General features: G+C 39.7%; 1 protein-coding gene across 1 annotated transcript in view; it reads right to left on the bottom strand.

Annotated features, from left to right (window-relative positions):
- The window catches only part of LOC111670068 (E3 ubiquitin-protein ligase NEURL1), a 31900-nt gene extending 15168 nt beyond the window's left edge, over positions 1-16732 (bottom strand). Inside the window, exons 1-3 of the mRNA XM_023426624.2 lie at positions 16510-16732; positions 11300-11541; positions 9276-9597 (exon numbers count right to left, since the gene is read on the bottom strand). Of these exons, the coding sequence (XP_023282392.1) occupies positions 9276-9597; positions 11300-11541; positions 16510-16543 (598 nt within the window). The 5' untranslated portion in view covers positions 16544-16732. The remainder of the gene's footprint in view (positions 1-9275; positions 9598-11299; positions 11542-16509) is intronic.
- Between the last annotated feature and the right edge of the window lie 466 nt (positions 16733-17198).

Here is a 17198-nt window from a genome sequence, read left to right as displayed (position 1 = left end):
TACACATTAACATACCATTAACAATCTAATAATGTCATATATAATTATTATCAGTCACGGGGGACATTTTACTATTAAACAAGTACTTTTACTTTTGATACTTTAACTCCATTTTGCTGATAATACTGATCTCAAACACATTTCACCAATTATAGATTCATCTCATTGTTTTGGTCAAAGCAATATGAAGAGAACCTCTGTGAAAACTACAGAGATTTGCACACTAACACACACAGAACACACATTCAATACCCAGAGCACACAGTCACATCTTCACTGGGACTAGACTGTGCTCATCTGAAAGTGATTAGCCTCTCTGAAGGCTTCCCCCTGTACAGCCCAGCTCCCAGGATCCAGACCTGACAGGCTCCATTATGATTTCTATTTTGATTTCTCTGCAAATCTGTTCGATTCCATCTGGGCCGATTAAATCCCAGCTGAGGCACAATAGTCTGTCCAGCGGCATTTATTTTGGTTCAACAAATCAAATAAATTCCAAGCAGTGAGATCACTTGAAACAGAGCTCTCATAAATACATAGACCCTAATCCCGATGTGTACATGCTGGCAGATGTTAGGTCAAAGGACAATCCTCCAACATTTTAGTTTATACCAGGCCTCTCATTTCATTGTAACCAACTGTCTGACAGAATGACTTAACTTCAGTTATAATAAGGGTCCAAAGGAGAAATAAATCAAGATACTCAGCCAGATTTGTGCATGACATATCAACTATAACATCTGCAATGGGGATGAGGATCCTAGTTAGTTTTTGTTCTAGTTATAGCATTAAAACCAAGAGGACTGAGCAAACGGAGTTACACATAAAACGAGTGCAATCATTTTTTTTTAAAATATCAGCAATGGATCAAATAATTGTGTGTAATGTGTAAGGAGCTGTGTGAAACCCACAGAGAATCATCTGCAGCTCCACAGGGCTTTATACTGTCTTTTTACTCACTGTTTTGGTTCATTCTTACCGCGCTCGTCAGCATCGTTTTTGGCCACAGCAGGTAGCTGTTTTCAGTGAAAAAGCTCTAACAACCCACTGTATCCTACCTGCTCAGCACCAAACTGCAGGTAAATGTAACTAGCTACTATCAGAGCATAATAGAGCGTTTAACAGTTAAAGGGATAGCTCGGGTTTTGAGACGTGGGCTTGGCGAATAAGGTGAGATACAGAGCCGCAGAGAGACACGGATCTGTGGAAAACTGTTGACCTCCACATATTCACCTCCCTGGCCTTAGATCAGGAGGAGGAGGAAAAGGGTGAAATGAACACACACCTCCTACTAAGATATTGCTCAGTCAAGTGCGATTTTTCATAATAGGCAGCATTAAGTAGTCGCCCCAAATCACATTTGATTGGATATTTTTAGGTAACTGCCCACAAGTTCAAGGTGATTCATCAAATATATGTTTAAATTTAATAGGAAGAGAAAAAAGATGTTTTGATACTAAAATACTCAAAGATTATTTCAACAAGAGATAAATGAAGGATTAACACAAAAACATGGAGTTACAACTTGAAAAACATGTTTTTTTCATTTCACTGTGTCTTTAAGAAAGAAATGGTGAGTGTTAAGTGGCCATAATGTTGTGTAATACCCCGACATACAGTTATGGTTCAGTGTGTGTCTTGAAGACTGGAAATCAAGCTCGTCTAGCCCTTAAGCCACCATACTAAAAAAAAAAAATACCATAGTAAAGACAATATTTCTGACAATATTTCATTGAGTTTGTGAATCTCTTAATTTATTTTTCTCAAGCCATTTCTTGGTGTCTGGCTCTGCCCTTGACTCACACCAGCCTCTGAGGCACTGTTACTATGGTTGCCTTCATCTAACCTTTTTCTCCTGTTGATTACAGCCAATGTACTGCAGATAAAGAAGGCTTATTATCTTGATAAATGTGAACCACTATCACCATTCATTTTCTTCTTCCTCTTCTCTTTCATTTTTATTGGACACACCACATATCCATAAGATGTAACTGCTCCCACCTGAAATTTGCCTCCGCCATGTGTTTTTATATTTATATCTTTAAAATAAATATGTGTTCATGTTGACACATCAAGGACATTCACACATCGGCATCTGTATGCTAAAGATTAGCAGCCTTTGCACTGGAATTTAGGTAATCTAAGTTAAATATGCATCTCATTTCCACACTATATCCTCTAGTCTAATGATTTATGTGCAGTACTAAGCATCTGTATCGAAAGGAAGTAAATCCAGGTGTGAAGCTGCAGACGTCAAACAAGATGAAACTGATACCAGATATTCCGGATTTGAATACATCACATTTAGCCAGATGAAAAACAAAATCTTCTATTCCTGTTAAATAATGCATTGTGGAAGATGAGATTCCACTAATACCAAGCTTAAAAACATTACTCATGAAGACTGTAGCATGCATGGTGGAATCCTTAATTTGGTCATTTTTTCGGAATGAATGTGACGGTACTACACAGACACAAAAATGGTTAGATTTAGCACATAAAGCTGTGACTGGCTGAATACTGAAGCGTATAGTTACAGCTTCGGCAGCGAACATGGCGGTGCAAAGACTCAAGCATCACAAGCTTCACAAGCGTGAAGCTACGAGGGACAATTTACCTACTTAAAATGGACAAGGTTACCACAGCCATGGGCAACAATCATTTCTCGCTGTACGATTTTTACCCAAAAAAGGTATCAACATGGGCCTGACTGGTCCTCTTGACCTGAACATGAGCTGCAGGCTTCAGTAATTTCCAAAAGAGGAGAGCCCAGGACAGGGTCCATAGTCAAAAATCTTAATGCAACTATAATCAGGTTTAAATGTCCAGTCCCTTGAAAAAGTACCACTTTTCATATGATTTATTAGTGTGATCAGAAAACAGAGTGGGAATGTTGAAAGAAAGGGAGGAAAAAGAGAGCGAGAGGCTATAGTATGATTCATGATTTTAGTCTAACTCTGCCAAAAGAATTCTGCTCAAGGAAATTACTAAATGTTTATAATATGGAGACATTTAGCATCTCTCTTTGCCTTTCTTCCTCACTGTCTGCTGTTTGCCTTTGGCTGAAAACGGACTTATGACAGATGACTTTGCATATTGTTGTTACCATGCTGAATTTCAAGTTTATTGTTTTTGGAGGATTTGGCTGTAAGCAGCAGACCAGAAATTCACATAATGGTACAACATCCATTTGCAGTACTTTGGTGTAATCAGACCCTTCAGGCCTATCATGTGTCTTCATCAGTCACAATTAACAAAAGAGTTTAGTTGTGGTCCCTTCAGCAGCACCGTAGAAACAGGGAAGGACTACACATACACATAAAGATACAGTACAAAACTGAAGTTTTACTTTGTAGTTTACATTCTGTCCTTCACTGTGTTGTACTGAGCCATTTTTACCTGCATTGTTACCAGGCTGACCCTACGCTGTATATCTGGCCACTTGTGTCAGACTGCACCTCTCTGCCCTCTCTATATTTAAAACCATTTCATCTACAAATCAAAACGCTGTGAAACTCCACATAATCTATGTTGACAAGTGAAACAATAAGTGAGATCTGTAGCGGGTTGAGCGTGAGCGTTAGGTGCACTGAGTGAACACGGACAAAAATAGACACAAAGAAAGGAAAGTACAGCACAGTCAGCTTCAGACAACCCAGCGTGTTTGTGCAGTACAAAGCCTTTCAGCATTTCAACATTAACTCTTTATCTGTTAACAAAACCGGTATGAGTCAAAGGTACAGTGATCTTTAACAGCTAACAGTTTCAGTTCACATGATAATAACAACGTATAATGGCGTCAGATTATGTAATACAGTACAAAGAAATATTGCAAATGTTCATCAGTGAATTTAAAAGAAGACTAACAGTCTACAGCCATTCTCTGTAAAGCTATCCTGCGATACAACAGTGCTTAGAGCTAAATGCTAATGTCAGTATATTAATTAAAATAATAAAAGTAATAAAACTATTCTGATGTTTTATTAACTTTCAAGTATAAATGCCAAATATTCATCAGATCCAGTTCAGGAAAATTTGGGTGTTTGGAGAGCTGCTCAGGGAAAAGAAGCTATTTGATGACATCACCTTAGGCTTAGGTAAATGTTTTGACATTACATAGACAAAAAAATGAATCAATGAATTGGGAAAATTATCGACAAAATAACCAGCAATGAAAATAATGATTAATTACAGCCCTAATGCTGATGTTAGGCAGGTTACCATGTTCACCACCTCATTTTAGCATGTTGGCATGCTAAGGTTTGCTAATTAGCAAATTAATTAATAAATTAAATTTATATTTTGACTTGATGGTGATGGATGAAGGGGGACCATGTTTACACCTTATTTCATGGAATTAGCTGACGAGACATTTTACACATAACCTCCTGGTGGCGCTATATAAAAATTCAGTAGACCACAAAGTCATAATCTGCAAACCATGAATGCCTCTATAAAATTTGGTGCCAATACCTTTATAGTATCTAGGACAGGGGTGAGTGAGAACTATGACTTGTTGGTGGCGCTTGATGAAATGTCAATGTTTGTACATCATGGAAATCCATACAATAGTTCTCGAGACATTTCTGTAAAACAGAAAAATTTCCACCTCATGATGGCGCTACAGTCAAAGTCAGACTGTGAGTGTCTGTACAAAGTTTCACTGACAGCCATCCCACATTTGTTGAGGTAGACCGTCAGGAGTGACATTGTAATCCATAGAGCCATGCCAAAAAATCGCTAAAATCTACATCTATGCAAACTGTTTTCAAAACCATCGTGTCCCTCATACTTCTTTTAAAACTGTCCCCTTGGTCCCCAGAGCTGGAAATGTTCGTGATGTCTCTCAGAATGTTCGTAAACATAGAAAGCATACAGCCGGAGGTTCCCCCCACCATGATGCTTTACAGGCCTAATGCATCGCAATGCCGTGTGCAGAGATGATTGATGTCAACACCCTCCCCTTAATCACCTGAGAGGTACGCCGCCTCTTGACAGTCTGGCAGCCATTTTGGATTCTTCTCTAATGACTGGAGAGACAGGTTGCAGATGATGTTAGCTGATTCCGGTCTCACGGATCACTACCATTCTGTCAGTGATTAAGTGACTCATCTACCCCTAGTAAACAAACCCCCAGTAGAGCATCTTGCATCCATCAAAAGATGCCTTTGACTCGCTCCGCTTATCTAACTTGGAAGGAATCCATCATACCTGTACAAAACGGTGGATGCTGTGTGGTCTCTCGGGATTTGTCCCATAAACAAACACATTCTGGTAAGACTGCAGCCATACATGTGTTAAGGGAGCAGCATTACTTTTCTGACTGCAGAGAGGTATACCATTCCCATATGTGTTTCACTTCTGGGAAATACAGTACAACTGGAAACACTTGCAAGTTATTTGTGACCTGATTTCTGAATCTTCTACAACTTGATATAACTCTTAAGAGTTACCAGTAGCCAAAAAATGAAAACTTACCTTTCAAACTTGATATTTTTTAAAATATAGCTGTTGGGAAATGGTGTTTTTTTTAGATTTCTAAAGCCAGGTTTCTTATAATACTGCTCAGAGAAATATAATGAAGTACGTAAACACAAACATTTGTGAAAATACAGATGACAATTTAGCTTTGAAAACAGTAATGCTGCTTGAGACATATTATACACTTGAGGAAACCTTTTGTCAGTCCCTCGAAGGGCTAATGTGTCTCAGCTGCAGACGCTCAACAGCACAGGCCGTTCTGTACAAAACCCAAGCAAGGCACTTTAGTCTTTATTGATAGTTGCATGAGTAGGACAAGTGTGGTGATGTAACAGATCTTTCTTAAATTGCATAGGCAGCATTGTTGGTCTGGACAACCCCCGAGGCTGAGTTTGATTTCAGCAGATTAATTTAGCTTCCTCTCTTACGCAACACCATCTCAGCTTTCAAGCTGTCTCACTGATCTCAGGCTCACCTTTGACTCCTTGCATGGGTGGCTAGCTCCTGAACTGCACTCCCTTGATAATAGCTTAGAGAGGAAACAACACCGCTCTTGAAAAGATCCTTAAACATCAGAACAAGACCTGATAGCAGAAAAACTGTTTGGCAGCAGGCTGCATCGAGAGACAGCGCAAGTGAAACAATAGCAGCTTTGATGAATTCCTTAATATAGCATGTAAGGTTGTAAAAGATCAAACAGACACAAAGGAATCCTGTGGTGCATGTGTATGATGCAGATTAACCACAGGCTAAATAAAACAACAAACCTTTGACTGTAGCAATGCTATACTGCATTGGTTTCATAGTAGGTCATTGCTACTGAATGAAAAGAAACAACTTCAAAAACGAACAAAAAAAATGCCTTAGACAATGATGCAACATTACCATGTGTTCAGAATGAATTTAAAAGACTCCGCTTTTAAAGAAATGTTCACCCTAGAAAGGATCACAGAAACTATTAGTTCAAGCAAGACAATCAAAAAACATTTTGTCAGAATAGCGATGATCCATTGTGGCTGGCAGTTCAGTAGACGTTTATACTCAGGTGGCGCTTCGCACAAACATTGTGACAGTTACGCTGATGTGCGCTGACATGTGAGCAGGGACACTTTTATAATTAATCAATGAAATATTAAAGGCGAGGAAGCTATTCACAGAAAGGATGTGATCAGATACAGTTATGCTCACTACTCGGCTCTTAAAATAAGAGAGCGACGGCTGGTTGGGCTGAGCTGTCGGCTGGGGAGTGATGTCACACAACACAGGCATGGTTCATCTGACACATAAAATGGTTATAATGTTCAGGGGAAGTGGAAATCTGCCGTCACTATTTATTTTCTCAACAAAAACTCAAAGGGGAACCAGCGATTACTTTAATGAAGTTGGGGGAGTCACAAGAGGCAGGGTTTATGATATCCCGACTTTTAGTCCCTAGTATGGGTCAAACTCCAGAAATGCTGGATTATACACTTCCCGTACTGCAATTAAATCTTTTGCACTCAGCATCTCCAGTTTGTAATTAGTAATTTGTAATTAGTTCAATGCAGTCTCAATCCCAAGTTGATATAACCCTCATGACACCGTGGTTATCCTCATATTTTCTCAGACTTTAAAGTGGACCTCCACTAATTTTACACATCAAACACTAGCTACAACTAGCATTAACCCATCCAAATATCCATCCAAATTGTTGGTGGTCGAGCTGCATTGTGGGTATGCAATGTAGTCACTGGGTTTTGACAAGGAAGAAGAATGTGTTGAACAAAAAGAGACAATATCAATGGTTTTGCTTTTTTTTTTAAGAAACTGTCCATCATGAGACTGACAGTGTTACACAAGGCCAATACTAAATCAATTTTGGATTCCTATTAGGAGTACACTTTTAAAGCTCCCTTCAGAGCCATAGAAGACGTTATACAACTGTTTCACAGGCTGAATTATACTCTTGGTGACAAGTAAACTGATCTCCCTCCATAAAATTGGTGGAGAGGTCCTTTAATAAACATAAAGCCTAACAAAGCAAAACACATTATCTCACTGACTCAGCAATTCATATTACTTATGTCAACAGGTTTATCACAACTCCTTTTCTGTTATATTTTTACTGTCTTGCACATTTATCACAAAAGCCAAATCAAGGTCACCTAACCAAGCCATTCTCTACGCTCTATAGCGCTTATTCACAGCTACACGCTCCATTTGTCTCCTGTAAAAAAACAACTGCAGCAGATCTGTAATTCCCACCTGGACAGATTGTGTGATAACAAGCCCACAACAGGTGAAATTTGGCTCAATTTATCAGCTGGTGTAGCATAAATTTCAGACCATTGTGTAAGCATCATTAAGAATCAAAACGCACCCTTCTGTTAAAGGAAAATACGCACATGTGCCAGTTTGCAACACCAGACTTTGATGTGTCCGCCCATATTTCAGAGACTAAGTGTCTGCTGAACTGCAGCCAACTGCTGAGACAATACAGGGCCTTTGAGATATACCATGCTCTTGAGTAGTGACGTTCTCAGACTATAGAGGAAAGCTGATATTGAAGTGATCCTTCAGCTGACTGAGGGCCGAGGCTTTTCGGTTTAAGCCATCAATGTGGGGATGAAGGTGATCAATGTGGGAAAACCAGAGTAGAAACAGTGGGATTTAGGGCTGTTGGCCTCATTCACAGGCATAAAGTACAACTAAAAACGGCAGAGAATCTTGTTTTTAATTGTAAAATGGAAAGATTCATGTATTGTACCACATAGTTTGCTGAACGTTACTCTCATTTAAACATATGAATCTGTCTCAAGGGTGACTGCAGGGGGATCACATGTCACATGAAGTCAAATTCAGACTTGGATCTAAAGAGTGAGACATTCCACTGGTTTGATTGTCTTGGAAAAAAGCACCCCAGACATGTCATTACCTGACATCATCCCTCCTCTTGTCTGTCCTCTTGGGATGGCCAACACACTCCTCTTGTTCTTCGACAAGAGCTGTGTGCTGCTCAGCACCACCAGGCCAGTGAACCCCAGATAGTCGCACTCTGGCGCTGGATACCAAACAGCCCATCATGAGATAGCACGCTTCTCGTTGTCAAACACGCCGCAAGAAATGAGGTTAAATGGCACTATCTACACAATATGGGAGCCTCTTCTATTTTTATTAACGGTGCTGACAGCCTCTATTCTTTTGGAGAGAGGCGGCACAATTCTTGGAAATGGTTATAAATAAGTATTGAGGCGTCCACAAGGATTCCTATTTATCTATTTAGCATAGTTTTACATTGTTTTCAAAAATTGGAGACAGCTGTTTTCATCGTATGATGTGTTTCATAAATGCATCTCAATCTACAATCCAATCATTCTTCAGATTATTCAGTGTTCTTAATGATTGGGAAGGACCTGTTTGTTCTTAATTTCTTTGATGTAATGACCCTTTAAACAGCACGGAGAACTTGTTAAACGGATCTCAGACATTCTGAAATTCCCCTATAAGGGAAATTTCTTTGATACTAACAACCGTGGTAACTGTACAATCTATCTAATCTCCCACCATCTTTTTCCATTGAGCTATTTTGTGGGTGTGGGAAAAGTAAGGCCGCCGTATGTAACATCACCTCACACCAATCGCAGTGAAAAAGAACATCAGATGCAGACAATTTCCAGTGGGAAAGCATGATAGTAAAAATTACCCCGTGCGAACAAAAAACAACAACAAAGAAAGCCAAATACTAGTGCTAAATTTGCAATTCAATACAGCCTCAGTTTCTCAGTAATGGACCTGGTTCTGAACACGTTACTCACCTAGCAGCTGAACCCCCCTGGTGAGGCCGTAGACGTCTATGAGAGCCCACAGAGGTTCAGAGACGTGGACCCCGCTGAAGAACAGCATGGAGCTGGAGTCGTTGATTCGGTAAAACACCCGCCCCTTCTTGTCTACCCAGAAGGAAATGACGTTTCCCTCGTTGGAGAGCTCTTCGGGCAGAGCCTTTGCCCAGAAGCCACTCTGGGAGACCAGGTCAGGGCAGGCGTACTTGGGCAAGGTGTCAGGGTTGATCCTCGATGGGTCTTTACATGTAAAACCAAGACGCAGGGCACCGCTCCAGCAGCACTGCTTTTTAGTAATCTGGGGAGCACATATTTTTAATCAGTGGAGATAATCAGCTGAAAATGAATCTTTAAGTTTGGTTTTCTCATTATTGTGTGAACTATAAGTTGAAAAAGATCATGCTAGCAGCTCTGTGAGGCTGTACAAAGAGGTGTTTTGGCTCTCTCTATTTTAATGAGTTGGCATGATAGCATTTGCTAATTAGCACTGAACATAAAGCACAGCTAAGGCTGATGGAAATGTAATTCATTTTGCGGGTATTTGTTAATATACCAAAGTATTTGATTAATTAAAATTCTGACCTGATGACAGCACTAGATGACACATTAAGGGTTCACCATATTCATACAGCTCACCTCGAGGGGGACATGACACCTGAGCCAAATTTCAGGGCAATCCAATAGTTGCTGAGATATTTCATTCTGGACCAACATTACCATTCTCAATGCCAAGCTGCTAGTGTGGCTAAAAACAACACATTTGTTGTTAAGCAAACTAAAACTAGCTACTTTGGTATGTTTATCACCTGCAAACCATTTTTGTCTTATTTCGAACCTCTGTTTACTTTGCATTCACCGCGCAAGATAACAGTATTCCTCACATGGCAATGCTTGCCCTGCTCTCTCACTTTCGAGACATAGATGGCCTGATAGGTGAAGTGGAAACTTGTTCTAAGCTGCTGCTGCTTTGGCCCACACAAGAGCAGAGAGAGAAAAGAGAGAAAATGAAAACAGGGCAGCAAAGAAGGGGGATGAAGAGAGAGAGGAGGCGGCGGGGGGAACAAAACAAAAACACAACTGAGAGAGAATGAAAGAGAGAGAGTCGGGACTTTACTTTTTATCACAGTCACAATTAGTGAGTTCATTTCTCACTACTCTGCTGTACATACTAATATTAAAAAAGTGCAGTGTGCACTAGTCTTGAATACTGCAGTATCTTGGAATTAGTATACAAGAAATTGGTGCACAGCATTGTTTTGAATGAAGTAATGATTTTTACAGGAAATGATGGAAGCCAATAAGATGACTAATGTTGGTCGCGGTGCATCCCTGGTGGCCGCATAATGTTTTTGAATTATCATTGCGTATTGCAGATACAAAACTCACATGCATCAAATTTGATGTTTGTTTTAAATAGTGAAACGTGTCAGCATGAGAAAGAGGAAATGGTTTCATGTTTTCTTTTATAAGTAGTTCTCACACACTTGTTATACATCGCATCATGTCACAATAGTTTTTACATTAATCCCTCAGAAATCTTTTGATTTTAATTACAAATTAAGAAATGAATGGGTCACAACTGACCCAACTTGGCGCAATACTGCGTTAACTTTACCCAGTACTCATGGGTAGAAAACCACCGAGACACAGGGCTGTTTGACCCAGTGTTAGTGTTATTTTCATATTACCTTTATACTTTGATTAGTCATCCAAACTGGTTTAGGTATGGTTGCTAGCCGTTATAATATACGCTAGCTATTTTTAAACTAAATGCCACTATTTGTCACTGATTGATAATAATGTGGGAACCATTGCAGTTTTTAATGTTAGATGCACATTGTTTGTACAACTAACAATACATTTGTGACAGTTTTAAAGCAATGCTTGAGCTCGTTGTGTCTCACTGGGTGAAAATAACCACACTGTAGTTTGTGTAAATAAAAAATGACACAAACACTGGGTTCAGAACAGCCCACTACCTACAGTAGCGTCTTGTTTACCTTCAGTCGAACTTGCTCATAAACAGCGATAGGTCTGTTGCTGAAGGTGATGGCGTTACAGAAGCTGGCCTGTCTCTTGACGGTCCTCTGGGACATGTCCATGACGATCTGCGAACCCTTGGTGCTGGGGTGGAAGAGCAGAGGGACGGAGGATAAGCCTGCACATGGCTGTATGGGCAGGCAGCGCTTGGGCTTGTGGTGGCATCGGTGGGATGTTGCAGGAAATGGTGCGTTCAGAGAATCTGTGTAGAGAAGGGAAAGCGGTTGCTTAGTTTGGTCCTCAGGTGGGGAGCAGAAAAGTGGGACGCAATTCATACAAAATCCCCAGATTTTAGATTGAAAATATTAGATCATTATCATCATTAGATTAGATAGTCTGTACCACCACCGGCTTTGTTTTATATAATGCACTAACATCATGTCACATGTAATTTCCTCTCATGTATCTTCCCTGCTCCTGGATCATCCAATTAAGTAAAAAAAGGCATTAAAATAATTTAATACTTCTGTTCTCTTTCCAGCTTCTCAAGGTAGAACAGTACAGCCACATACCTACTGTGCAGACACGTACAATGTGCAAGGTAAATTACATGCAAAAATGTCCTTGAATGGAAAAAAAACAAAAAAAAACCACAAGGGCACAATTGCTCCCATGGTTATGTAATTACGGAGAACAATACACCTATGAGAGGTTCATACAAAATGCTCTTATTTCAGTAAATGGTCATTTCCAGCAACACCCATGGCTTTCTGTTATTCTGCATCTTGCCAAATTTTAAACTGCTGTGTGTTTCATTTGTGGTTTGTTTCAGACTCTGCCGGAACACATTTGGGGAATTGTAAGTAGAAAGTGGTAAAGAAAGCAGGAGGAGGATAAAGAAAACAAAATGATCAGCTAACATGTAATGTGCAAACAAAGCTCTTATAATAGTGAGGCGTGGCTGTTGTATGTTATGTCCAGTTGTGGTTTTAATGAGAACATATCAATCACAACATACCTTATCAGAATTAAAAAAAATAAAAATTAAACACATCGTATATACAATATCACTGCAACTAAATGAGATTTCACAGTTTTCATTGTTGCTTTGTTTGTAAGAGGAAGTGGCAAAATAAGAGCAGACCCACAGGAGAACATCTGACTCAACATGTAGCTGAGGTTTTACATTTTCCCATGCAGCCCTGTGAATCATAACTACTCCCACTTACCATAATAACTAATAGAGCCAAACATCTTTTTTTTTTTTCACATCACATCTGTCGCTCTGGGTTTCAGACTGATAAAGAATCTGCTCTAAGTCATCATGAGCCTGATTTCACACTCACTACCCTTCATTGGGAGCAACTCTCCCCATTTTTGTTTCCACATTTCTCTTTGAAGCTCAACGCCAAGGTCACTGTGGTTTAGTGGAGGAGGCAGTTTCTCACAGACATTGCGTTCTCATTAAACGTAAGGCAGGGCTGTTTTCAAATTGAGCAAATATCATCTCTTTTTATAGTTTTCTGTCCTACAATACTTTTGTCCTCACTACAGTGACATTTCAACACCATAAAATCTAACCAATCTGCCAAGCCCGGAAGCCAAACAAATAATTTAGGCCTAATTAACACTTCTTTGTCCTTGAGAACTGCCTGTAGTTTCGCACCTAAATTTGGAAGACCGCGTGGAAGCTGCGTGTGTTTGACTCTTGCTTGAGTCGACTGTATGAGCCTTTGCTGAAAGACAGCTATTCTGGCTGTCCAATGAGTGACCTTGGAGGGTCAAGAGGTTTATAAAGTACCCTGGAGACAAATCAATTAAGGCTGTCAGGATTGGCAATGACTGATCATATGACTTCTGACACCGTTATAAGGTCACCGTCCAGGGCAGAGACATGTGAAAGACAGAGGTGTGAGCTGTGGGTGAAGACATGAAAATTGTAGAATAGCATTAAACTACAGATAGTCTCCATTAGGCAGCATTGTCACATATTATTGCAGCATCTTACCCTTTAAATCACAATCAGGGAGGCTCTGCCAAGTGTTCTGGGCTCAGTACAGTGTATTTGTTAAGATCTTCACATGCTCTTGTCGCTGTAGAACAATGCCGAATTGTGCTCTGTGCACAACAGCGGTCTTAAATGAAGTCATAACAAATCCTTCAACCACATTGCATCCATGATGTCATGTCAGACGTGATGTCTTCAGGAAAAGAAAGCAAGACTGTATTGTACTCCATCAATAACCAGGCCCAAGACTGAATAGAGTATTTCCTGAGGTCTGAAAACAGAAGCAACACCTCACAGGCCTCTGCAGGAGCTGTAGCAACACTCCTGCTTTACCATCTAACCAGAGAATCCAATATCTTCTTTCATTCTTGCAACATTAATACCATTTCTGCTGCTGTGAAATTGAATTCTCCAGTATTTTTTTAAGAGCAGCTTTATTTTCACTCCCAGGCAAGTTGGAACGGGTTTTTACAGCCTTCAGAGCAAACAGAAGGCTGTATAAACCATGAATTAAGTCAAGTAAGTAAATAAATGGATAAATAAAAATACCACATTTGATTTACTGTAAATGAAAGTTCGGTTCCAGCCAAAAGTGCTGATGATACAGTGGCTGTTGAAGTGTGTTTAAAAAGTCGTGCAACCTGACGGAGATGTCAGGGTGAACAGTGACCAGAGCCCTGCCATGATAAAAGAGAGGTGCCATGACAAACGTCAGATGAGCAACTTAAGGAAGGATAATGTTACTTAATGCACCACCGCACACAATGTGACTGCCTCTGCTGTCATTAATTGGAAAGGACAAACAGTGCAGAGACAAAGAGTGGCCCTGGCCTGTGTCACCTGGCCTCCTACGCTCCTCTGTGTTGTATCCCCTCAACAGACGCCCTAATGTGGTGTGACGTTAGTATGGCGGAGACGAGCACTCACAGGCAGCAGCATCAGGAGCCAGAGGGCATGTGTATCTTTTTAGGTTTTGCAAATATGTCATACTTTTGTGTGGTTTCAATAAGAGGTAAACATTTATTCTCAAACACTTCTAAGGTTTTAAGTGTCATCATGTACCAGACCTGCTACAGTTTATAATTAATATGGTGACATGCTATGAATTATGAGAGTATCTTAGACTATAGAAGATGTTGTACACGAGCTTACGGAGGCTTGATAGTCACCCCAAGGAGCAGTTACTTCACAGTCAGGACTCAACAGTACTATGTAAATGATAGAACAGGACTATTAGGGTGGTCAAAGTTTGGGGTCTCTGGAAAAAGTTCGAAAATAGTTTTTAAAAAATTGACAATATTCATCTAAGTGTTCAAACTAATAATAATTTTCTATCCATTAAATTTGGATTATTTTCTCATTTGATTGATCGTAGTTTTTCTCTAGAAAATAGTAAAAAATACCCTTCCCTACATTTCCCAAAGCTCAAGGTTACGTCTTCAAATGTGTCATTTTGTCTGACTAACAGAGCATAAACCCAAAGAAATTCAATTTTCTGTCAGAGAGGACAAAGGAAACCCAAAAGCTTTTAAATCTGAGGAGCTGGAAGAATTTTCAAAACAATTGCTGATTAATTTTATATCAATCTGCTAATTGATTAATTGACTAATCATTGTAGCTCTAATTTAATCAATGCTGCTTGTTTCAGAGATTTTTTCTTAATGAGGAGATAACACAAGCAAAAAACTAAAATGCAAATTTAGTTGATAACACAATTTAGTTCATAATATAATATATAAACGACACAACACTTTTCACCTTTTTTGAAAATAGTTGAACTTTTTTGCTAAGGCCACGCTGTGACGCCTAAACGTCAGTAACACAATTGTGCATGTTCGCCAAATGTGGAGAGGTGAGAGCTGAATGATTCATGAGCTCTTGAGCTGGACAGGGGCCCTGACACATGACAGGGATTATAGATATTTACATTTTTGGGCCCCTGACTGAGCTCTTGTCAGAGGGCCAAGAATTTCTAGCAGCGCCCCTGCCGAGCACCTGTATTGTTATTTCACACCAGTGGCCCCTCACAATGAAATTGGAAAAAGGACTATGTGTATTGGCAATTACAACTCAAAACCAAAGTTTCATTATACACTATATATGTCTGCTTTACAACCAAATGAAATCATCTCATGTGATATTGAGACATCTAGTTATCAGTGAACATGTTTGTCAATAGGTTGCAACTAATCATTATTTCCATGCAGCTGCCGATACAATCTAAAGCCCAAAGTGACTTCTTAATATTGCTTGTTTAGTTCAAACCACAACCCAACATATTCAATTTACAGTTAAATGAACCATTAAACATTTTCATAATTGACAAGTTGGATTGTTTGGCTTTCTTTTTTTTTTCTTGAAAAATGACTTTAAATATGATTATCAAAAAATTTTCTGGCAATCAACTAATCAATTACTCAATTAATTGTTGCAGCTCTTCAATCGATACACTAATGTTTAATACAACTTTTATTTTTAAAGTTATCTAGTGTTCAACTCATTATATTTGAAATATTGCGAATAAGTTTAATTGTACAGTGCATGCTGTGATTTTGTTTCAGTCAGAAAGCAAATGAAAAGGACTTAATAATTGTGTTTGCAATGAATACACTAAACTGTAGGTCTATCAGTTGCCCAGAAAGTTGCAAGAAATAATAATATGAATCGTCCAATGCACCTGTTAACTGCCATCATTTCAGACACGCATATATGATCACTTGATAGCCACATGAGTAGAAAGATAGAGTCATCAAAGGACATAAAGTTGTGGCAGCATGCTGAGTGTGATCACTTTTCAACTGTTGGCCACAAAGACAACAAGTCAGGTCAGAAAAGTTATGTGGAGCCTTGGCTGCCAGCTTGATTCACTTTGACCCGTTTGGTTGCTTTTATACTGGAAACAGGCGTCAGGGTGAAGTGGAACAAGACTGAGAAACTTGCATCTGTGTGGAGTTTCTATAATTTCATCAAATTTTTGCAAAGCACGATTTCCTGTCCATATCCTTTTTATTCAGAGCCAGTCGTGACTTACAGAAGGTGGTGAAACTTGGCTAAAGCAGCTACTTTCACTTCTCATTTATTTTAGGGCAGCCAGGACGCCTACACTTTCCATGCACACAAGCTAGAGGCTGCACAGGCACCACTCGGTTATATCGGCTTGTATTATATTATTCATTAATATTAACAATCAATACAGGACGCTGTGATGCCAGCTGTTCTTACCGTAGATGCTATTTCTGGTGATCTGACCTCCCATGGCTGGATGCAAGGTGTGTTCACCTCTTCTGTAATTGCCGGCTGGATCCACAATTATTTCACATTCAGCTGCGTCTCCTCAGCGGCGACATTATGTTATAAGGTCGGCGACGCCGTTCACCAAAAAGTCCCGACGGTGATTCAAGCTCACGCCTCATCGACATGAAGCAGCAGCCAACAGATACAACGCGCAGCGGCTCCCTCCAGTCCGCGCACACATCACGCTGAAATTAACATAAAAGGTGGTAGTGGAGGTGGAGCTTGCCAGGAATATTAACGCTGTAGCTACCAAAGAGGGGATTTAAGGAGTCTCCACGAGCTGTAAATCACAATTATATTCCTATGGACACGTAGAGGACACCAATCTACCTGTAATAGATACATTTAATACCTGAAGTGTCTGTGCTGCTGAGTTTTTTTATTTCACATTTTTAATAGTCACATTTTTCCTCACTTTCTTCAGTGCCTGTAGTTTTTTTTTTGTAGTTGCTGAAGATGCACAGCCCTCATAAAACAGGTTTTGTTGGGTATATCCTCCCCACCTGTTGAATAACTTGTTTGCTGCCCCTATGCTCCCTTTCAATCTCCTCTTTCTCTTTCACTTTGCAAATGCAGACTGCTGTTGTCTAGATAAAGTAAAAAATAAAAAATAAAGT

This window comes from Seriola lalandi, unplaced genomic scaffold, assembly GCF_002814215.2.
Source record: "Seriola lalandi dorsalis isolate HSWRI2012SDOR001 ecotype SW California unplaced genomic scaffold, Sedor1 jcf7180002054832, whole genome shotgun sequence".
Classification (NCBI taxonomy): Eukaryota; Metazoa; Chordata; class Actinopteri; order Carangiformes; family Carangidae; genus Seriola; species Seriola lalandi.
This window is presented reverse-complemented; position numbering and strand designations above follow the sequence as displayed.